The 17,806-nt window shown below is 42.4% G+C and overlaps 1 protein-coding gene across 1 annotated transcript in view; it reads right to left on the reverse strand.

Annotated features, from left to right (window-relative positions):
- The window catches only part of LOC118560430 (kinesin-like protein KIF20B), a 68,734-nt gene that overhangs the window by 7,342 nt on the left and 43,586 nt on the right, over window positions 1–17,806 (reverse strand). The window contains exon 5 of the mRNA XM_036131417.1: window positions 475–630. Coding sequence (XP_035987310.1) covers window positions 475–630 — 156 coding nt within the window. The remainder of the gene's footprint in view (window positions 1–474; window positions 631–17,806) is intronic.

The raw sequence follows: 17,806 nt of genomic DNA on the forward strand, positions 1-17,806 counted from the left end.
TGTGTCGTTCTCCTTGCTAGAGAAGATCTAACGTCTGTTGTCTTTCTTCTTTGTGTTTAATGAATGTTTTAGGCGCTTAAACCTGACATTTCTAATTTCTAAAAGCGGTCCTGGTTGGACCTCGCCTGTTGAAGTAACTAATCTGAATGAACCATCTTCAGATAAATGAAGCCGTTGGCGTTTCACCTAAAAAGCAGATTACAGGTTCAAAGGTCAACAGGCCGACCGCGTTTCCTCAACCAGAACAACAGGATGTTAGGCTTTAATAATCTGTGGAGGTTCATCTTCTGAACCACAGCTTCCTACAGAAACGCATGAAAGGTCCGTCGTTGTGTTGAAACGACATTTCTGCTGAATAAATCCTGTAATTAAACCACATTAACGGGTTTTATAACCAGTGTTTTTCTGCAGGGCCTCTGGAAGCAGCAGAGGCTTTAAGCTCCTCCTCTGAATCACATCCAGAGAGACGCTGACCTGAACACAGCGCTTCCCCTGCAGGGCAGCCTCTGACGCACCTGGTTCTGCTGACACCAGGTCCAGATGTTCACAGCAGCTGCACTGGGTTGATTCACATGTTCTGTCCACAGCGAGCGGCTCAGGATTTCCTCCAGACTGAAGCAGCAGCTGAAACTAGTCAGAAAAGGAGGAATAAAAGCAGCAGATCCAGTAAAGGTCGCCGTATGGAGGCTAAAAGCAGGGAGACGTCTCAGAGAACCCAGCAGACACACGGGTCCGGTTCTGACCCGGTCCAAGCTGTTCTGTGTTGTCCTCAGAGCGGGCCTCCCTGACGCTGAACATTTCCAGACCCTCGCTGCGTAACTCAGAGGTTTTCAAAGGTTAGGAGCAACCTGGGCCTCAGAGGGACGATTGTTCTGCAGCCGTGGCATCAGAACATCTTGGAGTTCTGAGGAAGGATGGACCTCCTCTCTCTCCTGGGAGGAGAACCAGGCTTCCTCCACCTCAGCTGCAGCTTCTCTGTCATCCTGGATGAACACATCACCTTCCTGCATTTGATCTCATGCTGTCCCTTTAGACGCCATGAAGCGCGGCTAACACCAGGCCTGAATCAGTCACCAACTGGACGGCAATATTTCACACTCATCATGTAACAGAGGCTGAAGTTGTTAAAATAAATGAAATAATCACTCAGCCAAAGTGGTTCCTGCTTTACACTTTCAGGTCAGAGCCACAGATGTTAGCCTGAACAGGAACTAGGATCTTACTTTAATCCTGGCTGAAATAAATACCATAAAATCATCTAAAGTCCTCAGCAGCAGCTCCTCTAACTGGACCAGACATCCTGGGTCAGCCACCAGAACCTGAGGACGCTTAAATGTTAATTATAGTTTTAAATCAGAACCTGAGGACGTTTAAAATGTTAATTCTAGTTTTAAACCAGAACCTGAGGACGTTTAAATGTTAGTTCTAGTTTTAAACCACAACCTGAGGACGTTTAAATGTTAATTATAGTTTTAAACCACAACCTGAGGACGTTTAAATGTTAATTATAGTTTTAAACCAGAACCTGAGGACGTTTAAATGGTAATTCTAGTTTTAAACCACAACCTGAGGACGTTTAAATGTTAATTATAGTTTTAAAACAGTTTTAATCCTCATTATTTCATTATTAGTCTCATCAATATAACTAAGTAAATATGATATCAGAGGCTGGGACCTGGACATGCAGACTCGACCACCAGCTGCTTGGTTTCCTGCAGAAATCTGCAGCAGCAGCTGATGAAGAGGAGGAGGGACGAAGCTGCGGTTCTGACGTCAGAATGAAGGTAAACGTGGCGCCGCCTCCAGCAGGAAACCCAGCAGGTGGATTCATGTCAGGAGAAATGTGGAGCAGCTAAAACCACTGACCTGGTGAAGCCTCTGATTAATGACGACTTCTTCACCTTGTCAGCCGTCTCCTCCATGCTGTCCTCCATCAGACTGGAGTCTTGGTCTTCACCCTGCTGGACGGATGTTTTAGATATCAGGGATGACTGAGACGTCAGCAGCTACACGGCTAAAGGCGACTCCTTCCCACCTGAAGGTCTTCCAGACTGGCTTCCCAGCCGCTCAGGGAGCTGCTGCTGCTCTGCAGCGTCTTCCTGCTGCAGGAAGCAGGAGGAACGACGGGGAGGAGCCTGGAGATCACAACCTCCACCTGAAACAAAGCCAACAAACTACCTTTCACATTTCTCTCTGTTCTATCCACCTTATTTTTGAACAAGGAAGTAACTCTGGGTCCAACTTCAGTTTTTTTTTGTTCTCCACTTCCGTTTCAGCGCTTCCCTCGGCCAAATAACATCAGCTTGACTGAAATGATAAAGTGTTGCAGCAATATTTCCAATAATTGCAGAGCGATGGAAGTGGCAGGTCAGCGCCGCAGCCTTAAACTATTCATGACTGAGAGGATGACATGAAGAAGTGGCCTCTTAGAACTTACCAGGACATTTTAAACCATCTTGGGTCGTCACTTGGTGCGGACGGCTCTGCTATGTGAATGTACCAAGGCGAGCCTCCACAGTGGAAAAGTTAGCACGGTGTTAATGAACAGCAACATGGATGACCTGGTATTCATGGAGGCTGATGTCCGTTCAAGCCAAAGCAAGTCCAGCGTTCACTCTGCTGGATCCTGACTACATCAAGCGGCTCTACCGAGACCTCAGAGCGCTCTGGTGCTGCGGCTCCAGGGGAAGTTCTTCAGTCATGCAGCGGTGATCTTAGGGAAGGTAGGCTGATGAATCGTCTGAGTCAAAAACATAATGGCTGCTTCCCCGTTGTGATTAGATTGCTGCTCAGTTCATTTTACAAAGACAGCAGTGCTAAATGTTTGGGAGTGAACTGATGTTCTAACTGGATATCAGAACTTAAGGCTCAACAACTTGAGGACGTTGAGGGTCTCGTCATACATGGAGGCACACTGGCTGACGTTGACCACCATGCAGGCCTTGCTGCTGCTGCAGAAGAAGCCCTGCAGGTAGTGGGTCAGCTTGCTCTCCCTTAATGGGACGTGCTGCAGGAGCCTGGAGGCAGCAGACAGCGGGTCACTCAGGACGCTCCAGGACCAGAACTGGTTCCCAGAACCATGAAGGTCCCACCTGGTGTGCTGGTTGTGCTGCAGAGCCTTGATGCATTTGCCCAGAATGAGCAGCGAGGCGTTGATGTTTCCAGCCTCCTTCAGGTCCTTTGTTCTGGGTCCTGGAGCTGCGCTCAGAGCCTGCCAGGTGGCACAGACACAACCTGCGGGACGTTAACACCGTTAGCACAGCAGACGCTCAGAGACGCTGAGGTGGCGCCGGCTACTCACGCGCTGACGGCGTGGACTGGTGGCGGCTCGCCGTCCTCCACTCTCAGGATGCGGATGGAGAAGATGCTGTGGCTGCAGCAGAAGCTCAGACTTGGAGCCCAGCAGGACCAGAACCTGCAGCCCCATAAATACAGATAATCCCCATAAACACATTTAATAATGGAGCTTTTATTAAAACTAAATTTGTTCCATTAAGAAATGTGATTTTTAGCACTAAACTACTCACAGTAACATTTTATTTTTCAATGTAGTGACATTTATTAATGCTCTTGTGACCTCAGGTACGGTTTCTAAGCCTCCAACCATCTGGTACCAGATCACAGAAGATTTCGTAGGGACTAACAGAGGCACGGATGTAGATTAAATAGAATTTATTAAGTTTACCGTTTCCGAGGAACAAAGATCAATTTCACTGCACCAAAAAGAAATTGCTTTAAAAGTAGAAACTATGCTGGTCTGGAATCCTGAGAGCTGAGAGAATAATTAAAAACCCAATTAAATTAATTAGACTGTATTGGGGGAGAACTACTAAAGAAAACAAACAGAATACACCTTAGTGCCTCCAACAAAAACACTCACTCCACAAACCCTGGTGAACACAACACAACAGAAAATCTCTCCTCCCAATAGTCTCCTTAACCTAATCTAAATAAAACCAGCACAGGACCCAGGGACAGCATAGGTCCTCCTGTGGGTTAAAACCGGGCCAGGGTACTAAATAAAAACTCTCCCTGCCTTAATAAACTAGGAATAAAACCCTAAAACAGTAGTTAAAACAGCAGCCAAACCAATAACTGAAACAGTAGCTAAAACAGTAGTAGGTCAACCTGCAGACTAAAGAGATCAAAACTAGATCAGCGTCTCCAGCAGCCAGGTGATGATCTACTGCCTTTACCTTCTCTGCAGTAAAACCGATCCACGGTGCTCCAGACGTCGCTCTAGAAATGCGCTGCCTCTGCAGGAATCAGAACAGGATGGATCCTCCTCAGAGATCTACCTGCTTTTAAATGTAGATGCTCATTACCTGTCTCACCCCCACCAGGTGTGCTCTGTCACCGCCTCTTCCATATATGGGCAAGAGAACCAGCGCACAGCGCCCTACTTCCTGGACAGCAGCCCCGGCTACAATCTGAAGAGACCAAGAGTGGAGAAAAAAAAAACAGTTAAAGCAGCTGTGCTGTCCTCGCCCTGAGTTTTCCTGATTTATTTATTTTTTCAGCAGCTAGACAGCCAGATAACGACGCTCCAATAACCAAACTTCTTTCTCTCTTTAGTTTATTGAAGAGTGACCTCTGACCTCTGCCATAGCTTTAGCCATCGTAAACTGTAACACACCAGGCTTTGGATTAGCAACAAACATTACAAATCAGTCACTCTAGCTGCAAGCTAAAATAAAAACATTTTCATAACTTTAGCATACAATCATTTACACCTCAGTTAAATAAGGCAAAAAGACAATTATTGTTTTCCCAATTAACCAAAACTTACGAACAAATCTCGTCTGAAACACAACGTGAAAGATAGTAATCAGCCCACAACTGCTCGGTGCTCACTGAGCTCTATTATACACTGGATTGATGATTGGCCCTAAAAACTGAAGTCACTGGCCGCCATCTTGCTCCTCCCTACTCTCACAGAATCCCACAGGATTTGGTTGCAACAACAAGCAGTTTTCTGGCTGTGTGAAAATGTTTCACAGGTAATTCTACAGTCAGTGGATGTACTAACACTATCAACTACTAGGAAATTATGTGCTGAAATATTTTACATGTTATTCATATTAAATATATACATTTATGTATATATAAGTATGTGAATATGTATACATATATGTAAATATATGTTTGTGTATTGTTATTTATATATTTATAAATATATATATATATATATATATATATATATATATATATATATATATATATATATATATATACACACATGACTTTCTCAGTACTTGACAGTTTTAGAACATAACATAAAAGTATATAGCATTTAACATTTTAAAAGTTTTAAGCCCCCCTGAACATGAGAAAATCCTCGTTATTCGATGCTGTAGCGCACATATTCCCTAGTTACTGGAGGAAAATAGGGAGTACCAATATGGCGGCTGGTGGCTTCACAGCGACTCGTTCTAACAGCGGCTATTAGCACTCCAGTGTATAATAGAGATCAGTGATCAAAACCGACTCATACAAAAAAACAACCTGCATAGAGCAGCAGCTTTTACATTAATCTCTTTCTATTTTTATACATTTACCCAAATCAACTATACAGTATTTATCCTCTTTTTAATCTTATATCAATGAACGTGAACCATTTAAATTGACAAAGTATCACATAAAGCTATAAAATTAATTTTTAAACAGCCCACCCACACAAAATGGTGTATGTGAATTATTTTAAATCACATTTAAATCATGTCTGATAATAATTCATTAAATTACTGTCTCTCGATAACTCAAAAGCACACTGTTGATTGTTTTAGCTCATAAAACCAGCTCGCTTAACTATATAGCATTAGTTGGCATATAGTAATAGTACAAATCACATGCAGCAATAGCTCAATTAACAGATAATTTACACAAAACACAATTTTTTACATCCTCAATTCACTCATATACCTTCATCTGTCTCCAGCTGGTTTTAAACATCGTCTCCAAGCATAACAATATAACAAAGATACTTTCTCCATGAAATCAGTGAGCAATCAGCCAGAATCAGCAGTAGTTAGCATGCTATGCTAAGCGCTAATCATCATTACTCACCGCAGTTTTCACTCGACAAAACACAACAACACGGTGATGTCCCGCAACCAGAAACCCTCCTGGCAGGTGCAGATAATCTCCTAGGATCAATAACTCAAGATATAACACAGTTTTAATCAGTATTTACTTAGTAACTAGTTATATTGACACCTCCTGTTCTAACTCTCTCTAAACTGCAGTAACGGCATCAGCGCAAAGAGAAAAAAGACAAAAGAAGAAGTGCGTAGAGCTTGTAGTTGTGAATACGCTACCTGCTGGCAGAAATATGGAACTACAACAGAAACAAACTATTGAATATTACAAATAATACAAAATTAATATTCTGCCTTTTTTTAGATCACAAGGGAAGTGAGGAAAGCTTTTCCAAATATTCCAGCCATCAGCTTTTCTACATCAAAAAGAACCTGGAAAAGGAAAGAGTTGCTCTGGGTGAACAAATACTGACGGCATCAGGTAGGACCAGGCAGGGATTTTAGGGCTAAATATTGCCATGTAGAGCTAATATATAGAATATGCAACTGGAGTATATTGCAAAGTGGTAAACCTTGTTTCAGTGTCTAAGCTCTGTTTAGGGAGATGCTACAAAATCTGCTGGCCACGCCCACATTAAGACATTTATGTCATGTGGAATATGAAACGCATGGAAGTGATAAAAGCCGACTATGTGATGACATTTATAGTTACATAGAGACAAAGAAAAAGAAACTTCATGTCCTGTTAAATCCCCAAAGAATGTTTTTTAGCCTGTGGAACAAGCAGTGATCAGGTAATGCTCCACAATAACCACACTAAAATGTTTTCACTTCAATTAGATTTTATTTCTATAGCGCCAGTTCACAACACGTCATCTCAAGGCTCTTTACAAAGTCACATTCAATCAGATCCTAAAAAGTAGCTCTCAGTGTTTCCAGTCCAGAGTGCATGTAGGAGGGAAACATTTGGTACTAAAACGCCTCTCACTGCATGGCAGAAATTGTGGCATTAAGCACATCTGTGGTCAGAAGCTTTGGGCATTACGCCATCCAGTTGAGTCCCAACAGAAACAGTTTATGAAATATGGAACCTGGCAACTTCTCCCCTTCATGATAAGCCTTCACTCAAGGCTTTGGATGCAAGCATAGAGACATATGCAGCAGCTTCTGATTATTATTTGATTATTATTCTGCTTCCACACAAACATGAGTGTCAGCCGCATCTTGGCTGAAGGAAGAATGATGAGGGCGGACTGCAACAAGTTTGGAGTTAACACGGTGAAATCTAGCCAGAGTTGAACTAAACTGGAGCATTAGAAGACAAAAGGGCAGCTAGAGAGAGCAACGGCAACGACATAAAGCAACTGGAATCATTCTAGAGCTCCGTATACGCATGAGGTGTTCACTGTCAACATCTGGTTGAAATCACTAAGGTAGTTGAAAAGATGGCCCAGACAAAAAAGAATTTAAAAGCTGCACCAAGAGGTAAAAAGCTATTTATTCAAGGATTCACAGCACACCTTCATAAATATGAAACCATTTACTATTTACATAAACTGCATTTATTTCACATTTCAAACACACATCACTGTCACATTTAACTCTTCCAAAGAATGTCAAGAATCTTCTTCAAAATGAGCAGAGCTTAAAATGCTGGTCTCTATGTAGTAATAAAGATTCTCTGCATGTGTAACAAAGGCAGGTTTTTAGGTTGGCCCTGAAGTGTTAAGCTTTACTGTAAATGTCCCAGCAATAGGTTGGATGATGTGGGCAGAGAAAAACAGCGTAGCTGCATCCCTGTTGCCTTGCTGGCCACATCTAGCTTCAGCAGATCATTTGGTTTTCACAAACTCTGTCACACTTCATTGGGATTGTCTGCAAACTGCATTGCTTCATTATAAATATGATCTGGATGTTCACAGATAACAATGATCCTGTAGTTTAACACGTAGCAGCAACAGAAAAGGATGGAAGCTTGTTTTCTATGAAGATGTGGTAGTGTGACCTCTGAACATGGAGCTGATCTTAGTGGATGGAACACATGGAACCATAAAGGTGATGTTACCTATTTTCTGCCATTGTAGACTTTGATTCATGGAACAACTGCTCCTTGTGTTCTATGGTAAAAGCAGCCAGAGCCTCCAGTTACAAACTGGCTGAGTAAATGTATTGTTTGGTGCTGATTTTCTGCCGTTTAGTAACTGAATCCTCAGCATGTGGAGCATTTCATGGTGTCATAATGGACGTGTGATCATGCTATATTCAGCTAATCCTCAGCAGGATCTGCAACATGAAAACAGTAGACGGCTTTCAGATTGTCTGCAGGTAACTAAATGCCAGCTTAGTCAGCTACTAAGTCAGATGAAGGCCTGATTGCTCACTCGCATTAGCATTTGTAATTATTTAGTCATTTGTATACCTGTACCTCAGTAACAATGCTTATTCAGAACGTTGTGAATCTGTGAACTGACTTAGTTTTAGAGCATAAAGTAAAAAAATACAGGTCTAACAGTCACTGATGGAAAGCAGATCATCAAGGGTTTTAACATGAAAAAATAATAATATTACCTTTAATTGGATGTTATTGGATGTACTGTTTTAGTGGAATATGTGAAATGAAGCGATTTGTGTTCACCTGTTTTATGTGCCATTGTTATAGATATATCAGTATTTAGAATACACTGTAAAAAAGATAATGATGATAATGATAATGTGGTGAGGGAAAATCCCCAGGGATCACTTCAGGAGAGTTTCCTATGAACATATTACTGAGATAACTTCATCAAAGAAGCAGCTGTGACTTTTAAAAGTCATTTCTCTGTGTTCCAAAGGTAGTAAAGTGATTGGCTGTAGAAGTCAGTGTTTGGATGAAGAACATTTACCTCCACAGAAATCTAGAAAACAATACATGTGAAATTCTTTGAGTTCATTTCATTAAGCTTCCCAGTAGTTGAGCTGATGTGGCGGCCATCTTACCTGGGGCTGACTCCCAGATTTTAATCATTTATTGATTTGATAAAAACTCATTTTCTGGAACATAGCTTGACCCGTTCTGTAGTTGTTCAATAACCAAATGTGACGATGAAAAGATAGTATGAAGCCAGCAAAAGCCACCTCCTTGTCCCCTAATGTGTATATTGTGTAAGTTGTTGTGCAGATCCAGGGACACGTGTGGCAGATGGTTCCATGAGCCGTGCCTAGGCTGACAAGAAGATGTCCTGAAAGCTCTGAGGGAATCCAGCTGGAACCGTCTATTGTGTTGTTGGAACCAAAGTTCTGTGGCAGCAAACTATGGAAATGTTCTTCATCATTTCAACATTTTATACTTACCTGTTTCTAGTTCAGCTTTTTTCTGGACCTTGATTTATTTTCCGTGTAATTAGTATGTACATAGTGTGGCGATGTAAACCTCAGCAGTTTTGATCAATAGAATTGTAAAGTCATATGTTGATGAGCTTTAAATGTGAAATTCCACATCATATCTTAATGAAATGTGTTGAGTAACATCTGGAGGTGTTCTCCTGTCAAGCTGAATCCAAATTGTCCACTGAACACGTCCTAAAGGTTTACTAGCAACATTGACAGCAAGCTAACATGTGAACTGTGGAGCTGGAATGTTCCAGATGCTGGAAAAGTGCAGAAATTAACGTTCCAGAGCCGTTGTTCAGGAACCAGAAGCTGCTCTCACATCAGTTTTAGTCCAGATGTTTGTGTTGCACTAAAAGCTGAAAAGATGAAAGCCATGAGTTGCTTTTAAAAGCAGAAGCTTCATGTTTCTACTGTGCTGTGTGTGATGTGTTGCCAACAATCAATGAGCTTCATGGAAGGAAAGAACGTCTGAGTCGCTGCTTTGATTTTCTTTTGCAGCTTTTCTCTGACTTCTAACTTCAGCTTTAAGCAACAGTTCTGGTTGCTGCTGAAGCTCAGAAATCTGATCCACACTTGGAGCTTTTTACTAAAAGCCATTTTCCATCAATACACACAGAACTGTTAGAGGCTTTTTCTTTGTGCTTAGAAATCAAATGGAGTTGATTCAGATCAAGTCCTGCTGGGTGCGCTCCATTGAGCCCACCTGAACACCACTGGATGGGAGGAGTGAAGATTTCAGAGCTTTCCCTCTAAAGAAGCACAGCTCTTCACAGCTCTGAGAGACATTTTCTTCACAAATCCCAGTCAGTGGCATCTGCAGACCTGATCACATCCAAACATCCCATTTTTCAGGACTCAATCATTTCATCTGTGCAATTGTTCCAGCTGCTGTGGGAAGAATCCAGCTGTGAACATCTGGAGCTTTAATGTGCCGCTTCTCTCCTCCCAAACATCCAGCCTCCACCTGTGGAGAACAGCTGGAAAACAGCTGCAGGTGGAAAGAAGGAGTTTGGACCAAGCTGCCTCCTCTCTGCTCTTTTCTCTGACTCTGACTTTAAATTCACTTTGATGGTTTGAAATGAAATCAGGGTTTCAACCTGGATCTTCAGAACATCCTCAGCTGATGCTGATTTTAACCAGAGACTGTCGACACTCTGCTCAGCAGCACTAAAATAAGGAGAAATAATTCTCTAGGAGCTCTAGTAATAATCTGCATTAGAACAACGGCTCATTTTAGCAGCAGCAGTGTGCTGATATTAAGGACTACAGTTTACTTTGTTACTTTGATGCATTTTTATCATTATTTGGTGTTAGTTTGTATTTTTAGTGGATTCTTGGTTTTTATCTTGTTTTTCTGTTTCTGTTTTGATGCCATAATTCCAGCAAAGCATCAACTTATTGTTGTTTAGTGTTAAAGGGCTAAAAATGGTTAAAGTGCAGATTGTCATGTGATCAGCAGCTCCTTGCAGCTTCTGATCTTACTAGTAATATTAGATTATTACTAGTAAGATGAATATAAAGTTGAGTAAAATATGTGAATTTCCTCTGAAATAACTTTATGATCTGTGAATTCTTTGTTGTCTATAATTAATGAATTTATGTTCTTTCTTTCTGGCCTATAATGTTTTCTAGGTCACTAAAATCAGATGAATTTTTTTCACCTTCCTCTTTCCATTTAGTCCCAGATCTGATGTCAGCACCTTGTGTCTTTTTACCATATAGAACATCTCATTGATTTTACATCTGTCGTCTATATAGCATTAGTCTTCAGGTTTCCAGAATAAATCATTTATGTTACCAGAGCACCAGGATTTTAGTCTCTCCATAAATCTATGAGATTATTGGAGTTGCTAATTTCACATAAAGTAGGATTCAACCTTTTCTTAGAGCATCTAGAAGGACATCTGTCTAGCCAGTCATCTGCTGTCAGGTTATAATCACCACCTACCACAATTAAACCTGAAGAGTAAATTTCCTTATATTCAGAAATAACATCAATTAGCTTTAACATTAGCAACTTATTCTGACTAGTGTTGGCATATCCATAAATATTCAATAACAATTATCTTTATTGTAACATACATTCCAGTAAAATTAGTTCTCTTTATTTAATCCATCCCTTAGGGAGCAGTGAGCAGCTATCACAGCATCCAGGGGGAAATCTGGGGTTAAGGGTCTTGCTCAGGGACCCAGAGTGGCAGTCTGTGGGAGTTGAACCCAGAACCTTCAGGACAGAAGCTCAATGGAGGCAACAACCTTTCCAGGACATCTATTAAACAGACGCTCCACCTCCAGAACCATTAGAACCTTTAGAACCGAGGCTCAACAACATCCTTTCTCCCACTGCTTTGACCACTAGGTGGCGTCTGTGTCACATCAGTGAGTTTCCTGCAGAAAAGTGCAGTTTGCTCCTTGTCCTTTACAAAATAAAAATAATGCTTTCCTTTTCACATTGTCCCTGAGTCCTCTTGCATTCAGAGAAATAAAAGACAGATTTGTTTTAAGCATCAGCAACGCTGTTTGAACAATAACAGCTTAAGAAAATATCAGAACACACCAAAAAATAGCTGTTTGGAAAAAGTAAAGCTAATAACTTTTTTCCTATTTTAGGTAGAAAAGGAATAGGGTGTATATCTCTCTGGTTTCTAAACAACAACAAATGACAGCTTTATTGTAAAACTATCTTCAGCAGCATGTTTAGAAAACACCTTTAAATCTTTTAGTCCTTGGCATAAATGGGTCGCCCGTTTATGGATCCTAACGGGCCGTGGTAGAAGGCCCGGTCCCCTGCCTTCCTCGCCTGAAGAATCTGGGGCCACAGTTTCTCTCTCCAGCCGCTCCTCCTTCATCAGATCTTCTGTAAAACGGACACCAGTGGACTCCCAAAGCGGAGACGTTTTAGTCATTTTCCTTTTGCCGTCTCTGTGCTGCCGTTTGGTAAACTGTAGAATAATCTGGCGGCTTGGCTTCTCCTCCTTCTTCCTCAGCCCATGAACCGTATCAACGTATTCATCCATCCTCTCAGCCCATTCTGCAACAATCTTCCCCAGGAGGTGAACCACGTCCTGCTGAATGTTTTCCCCCATCGTCTCCTTCATCCCTCTGATCCTCAGCTTCCATCTTGGTTCAGAACCATCCAGTTCTCTCCAGTTAACTTGGAGCTCATTGACTTCCTTTGGTAGAACTGACACCTCCGACTCCATAACAGCCATCTTCTCCTTACAATCTTTCACTTCAGCAGCATTAAACTCTAGAGCCTTGGCCAGACTACTGATCATGACCGTGTTTTGGCTCAGCTTTGTCTTCATGTCGGCCATCTTTTCATCCTGAGGGTCAAATCTCAGGTGTAAAGCTTGAATGGCTTCCAGTAGATTCTCCATTGTTGTGTTTTGTGTCGTTATTTTGTGAGCATGAGCTCCTTGGAAGGAGTTTGAATCAATTGTGCCGTATGGTGGAGAACACGATTCCCTCCTCCGCCTCTTCCAGTCTCCATGTCTGATGCATAGTCATGGTCCTTGTAGCTGAGCTTTTCTCTTTCTTTGTGTCTTCTTCTGGGCTTTGGCTCTTTTCTTGCTTTCTTTGTACCTAAGTCATGATCAGGTTAGTAAAACTTAGGTTTAGCAGAGGTGAAGAAAGTCAGACGACATTAACTAGAGGCACATTCCACAGCAGCTCTAACAAACCCTTCTGTCCAGGCGGCCATCTTGTCTCTGTCTTTGTTAGCAGACTTTCAGACTTCCAGCAGCTCATTATCTGGGTCAGGTGTTCAGCTGCAGGGAGGAGACGGGAGTGTCTGGACGCTGCTGCAGGAACAACTGAGACAGTTTGGCCAGATGTCAACGGCTCAGTTTATATAGATTCTTTAAATCTGGATCTTTAAATAGTTCATTTTTGATTGATGTTACGTCCACCAGGCTCGTTTGGTGGGATAACATTACAAGGAGACCACACAAGGATTTTCTGGTTAAATTAAAACTGAATTTTATTAAATTATACTAAAGAAATAAACTCCCAAAGAGAGAATACCTAAAATAAGAAACCATGACTAACCAGAAATAAGCAAATGCAAAACAAACCTAACAAAACCCAACCATAAGACAAGCTACAAACCAAACAAAATGGGGATCTGAGAAGGGAGAGCAGGAAGAGAGCCTCCCCTCTGCTGCATGCAGAGCAGCTTTAAAGCAGCACCTGATGTAAAAAAAAATAGAGAGATGGTGGTAATTTGACTTATTCCACCTAACATGCTCAGAAAAAACAGTTTCCCAGAGAAACTCTCCCATGCATCAAGTCAAAATTTAGCTTCAGAAGTCTGACAGCAGAGATCTCCATGCATACATGTGAGAAACAATGACCCAAATTAATTTTGAAGGGAATGTGATCCGAAATTCATTGACAATAACAACCCACCAGCTATTAGTCATCATGCTGGTTTTGATCAGGATTTGGAATGAAGCCATACAAATCTAAATAACGAAAATAAATTATAATATATCAAAAGATAGAAAATGGAAGCTACAAAGAAATAAGACCCATGCATACATGCACTAAATATGCCTCAAGCTGGACAGAAATCTCCTTCAACACAGTGTATATGGAAAATTTAGCTTTAGACTGTTCCCTAACAAGAGAAATATGCATGGATACAGCTCAAAAGAGTATATGATAATCAATTATTTTACAGATATACATGTGGCATTTGCAAGAAAACAAAAAAGTATTATAGCCCAAGCGCCAAGCACGTTGTACAGATATAAACAGATGTGGCGCCATCTGGCGACAGTCTTATGTTACGACCCCAACGGTCTAGGGGTACAGGGGAGGTAACATAAAAAGCCAACACAAAAGAGTATGAGAAAAAATGTAACAATTTATTGATAAGTTGGCTATAGAAACAATATGTACACTACCAAAAAGGACAGGACATGATCTAATGACAAAAGAAACCCAAAAATGACTTAAGGCCACAAGAACTAAAGGTGTTGATGCTGGAAACAGCATCAACACTAAACAAACCACAAGACAAAACCAAAACATGAAACTAGTAACACAACCAGGAATTGAAAGGCTAAAACCGAGTGCCACGGCAAATTGCCAGACGAGTGACACAGCCTTCAATAGTCAGGTTAAACGAGTGTTACAGTAAAGCAAAAACACAACACAACACAACACAACACAACACAACACAACACAACACAACACAACACAACACAACACAACACAACACAACACAACACAACACAACACAACACAACACAACACAACACAACACAACACAACCGGCAGTGTGGCAAGCTGCTCTAAAACACAGCTGCCCTGATTGCATGGGAGAACTGAGTTTAAATAAGGAGGGCTCCACACAGATTGGTGAGGCAATCAGGCGAGTGTCCAATCCAGAATGAGGATGATGACAGAAGGAAGTGGCTGAAGGTGAACTAGGAGGAGGGAACTTCAGGAGGGCTGCACGTTTCCACAGTGGCACCAGCCGGCAGGAAGATGCAACTACACCTGCAAACATTAGAAGGAAAAACAAAACAGACAAAAAGGCCACTGGCCGTAACAATTGATTAGATCAAGACATCAATTATTTCTTCTTTCTTTCACAATTTCTTCTCAGCTTTTGTGTTTTTTTTGGCAGAATTGGGACATTTAGTCAAAACCAGTTCTAGTTGGAGACACCTTTGGTTCTGAACTTGTTCTGGGAGCACAGACTGCCTCTCTAATCTTTTTGGGTTCTTGCTGACCTGAAGAACAGTTCTGGACCTCATGGAGGAGTCCACTCCGTGTCTCCAGAACCGCTTCTCTTCCATTGACTGGGATGGTTTTAAACATCTCACTGTGGATCTTGGTGAAGGGACAGAAACCGGATCTGCAGACGTCTGGTTCTGTGAGGAGATGGTCTTCCTCCAGGAATCCATCCTCACTTCTCCAAATAATGAAGTTTGGCTCACCAAACGGGTCAGAACCACAATGACCAGAGAAATCTCTGTTTCATCCAGAAGGACATGACGCTCTACAGGGAACTGTGGAAATGGACCAAAAGGAGCTTCACCTTCCAAAGTCCAGATATGAGGACAAAGCTGAGTGTTTGCTGGACACCAACAGGTCCGGTTCTGGATGGGATGGTGAGAAGAACATGATGGAGATGCAGCCAAAGAACCAGAACCACTCCTTGAATGGGAGAATCAATCTGGACCTTTCTAACGTCTTCAAAGTTCAATGAATCATTTTAATGTTCATTATTCTGATGAGGAGATGTTTGTTTTCCTAAACTTTGATTTGGACCCTGAACAGAACCGGTCCATTAATAAGTGTATAGAGTTGGAACCTTTCCAAGGAGTCAAAGAAAGGAAAAGTCCTGGTCCAGATGGGACCCGAGGAAATGTGTGGAAAATGGTTCTTTGTAGCTATCAGACATTTTTAGTTGGACCTTTCAGTCGGCTTTGCAGCAGAACCTGGTCCAGTTCTGAAGAAGAAGAAATCTTTATTTGAAGTTACAATTTTACATTACAGTGAAATCTGTCTTCTGCATTTAACCATCCCTTAGGGAGCAGCGGGCAGCTTCTCCAGAACCCAGGGAACAATCGGGGGTTAAGGGTATTGCTCAGGTTTGCTCCAGGTTCTAGCAGCCTTATCAGAACCAAGAGTTCTGCTCTAACTACTGGGCCACCACTCCCCCTCAGTAATTGTTCCCTGAGCTAAGATCTAAAGCTCAGAGACACTCGCTGTCTTCAGTCCAGAACCTCTCACCTCTCTGGTTCTGAAGGCATTAGAAAAGCTGCTGAAGGAGGACCTGATGGAACCGGGTCAGGACAGTTTGGACCTCCTGCAGTTTGCTTCCAGGACGGGTCGAGGACTGGATGGTGAGACAGGGACACTTTGAAAGCTGCTCTGAAACATCTGGAGGAAGCAGAGGACCTTGTTGGTTCCCTTTTTATGGACTTCTCTTCTGCTTTTAATCCCATCCAGCTCCACATTTTAGCAGACAGCTTCCAGAACCTCTAGAACTTGGACTCTGTTCTGATCTGGTGGCTGATGGACTTTTTAACTCTGAGACTTTTTAACAGTGGTTTCTCCTCTGTTCTTTGTTTTCTACACTAATGATGGTCAAAGCCATGGCAGAGGCTGCTACATTATTGGACCTGCAGGAGGTTCTGTCCTTGTGTCCGTTCCCAGCAGTGATCCATCAGAACCGGGTCTCCTGGTGGAGGAAGGTGTCAGATGGAGCAGTTCCTCCTGTTTAAACATCAATGTGGTGAAAACTAAAGAGCTGTGAGTGATGTGAGGAAGAAGCCGACTGTCCTCCTCTGTTTTCAGGAAGAATGCGTCTGTTGAAGGAGTGAAGCTGGAGAAACACCTCTGGACCCAGACGGACAGAACCTCTGAAGCCCACATTGGTGCTGTGTGCAGAAAGCAGCGTGCACACAAAGCATCAAGCAGAAGCTGCAGCACTCTGACTGGGAGCTGCCTTGTTTTAATGTGGACCTGATCTGAATGAATCTGCTGGAAGGTTTTCTCTGAGCTGCCGGCACGGCTCACTTCCTGTTAAACACCAGAACCAGCTGCAGGCTGAAGATGTGCAGCTAAACTACTGGATCATTCAGGACGCAGCTACACACTGCCACCATGGAGAAGCAGCCGCTTCCAGCAGCTCTCAGCGTTCTGCAGGAGAACCAGCAGATGAAGCTGGTGTTTAGTGACTGTTGTTTTCTGTCCTGATGTCTTCCTGGCAGCTGCAAACCAAACTGCTCCTTGAAGAGAAGAAAGAAACTTTGAACCTTGAAGCTTCCAGGAACTCCACTGCTGCTCCTGCTGCTGCCCCGCCCTCCTACCTGTCCCACCTCCATCACAGCTGAAGCTCCGCCTCCTTCCAGGTAGCAGCTCACCTGTGTCTCAGTGGTTCACATCTTGTTCTTCAGCACTTTGGACCGTCTGAACAAACTGTAAGTTTGCTTTGTTTCCTACCAGAACTTTGTCTTGAGGAACTTTCCTCTTTGTTTCTGCTCTCTGATGTCTGGAGAACATGTTCACTTCTGATTTCAGCACAAAGTTTCATCTCTGCTGTCTGAAGACTAATCTACAGGATTATTAGATTATTGATGAACTGGAACCAAACAACATGATGAACAGCTGATGTTCAGATGTGATGTTTAGATGAGCAGAACTCTGTTGACCCAATCAGAGCTTCACGGCTCCAGATGATCCGTCTAAAATCTAAATATCTGGGAGCTTAAAGACAGGAACGTCCTTCATGTTGAGTTAAAACCACCTTTTAACCTGCAACCAGAAACTCTGGACTCTGAGAAAAACATGTGATCTAAAGGTTCTGCTGATGTTCTGCTAAAGTTACAAAGGTCCACTTGAAACCTGAACCGTCTCTTTAGAGGTTCTGCAGCTCC

This window comes from Fundulus heteroclitus, unplaced genomic scaffold, assembly GCF_011125445.2.
Source record: "Fundulus heteroclitus isolate FHET01 unplaced genomic scaffold, MU-UCD_Fhet_4.1 scaffold_43, whole genome shotgun sequence".
Classification (NCBI taxonomy): domain Eukaryota; kingdom Metazoa; phylum Chordata; class Actinopteri; order Cyprinodontiformes; family Fundulidae; genus Fundulus; species Fundulus heteroclitus.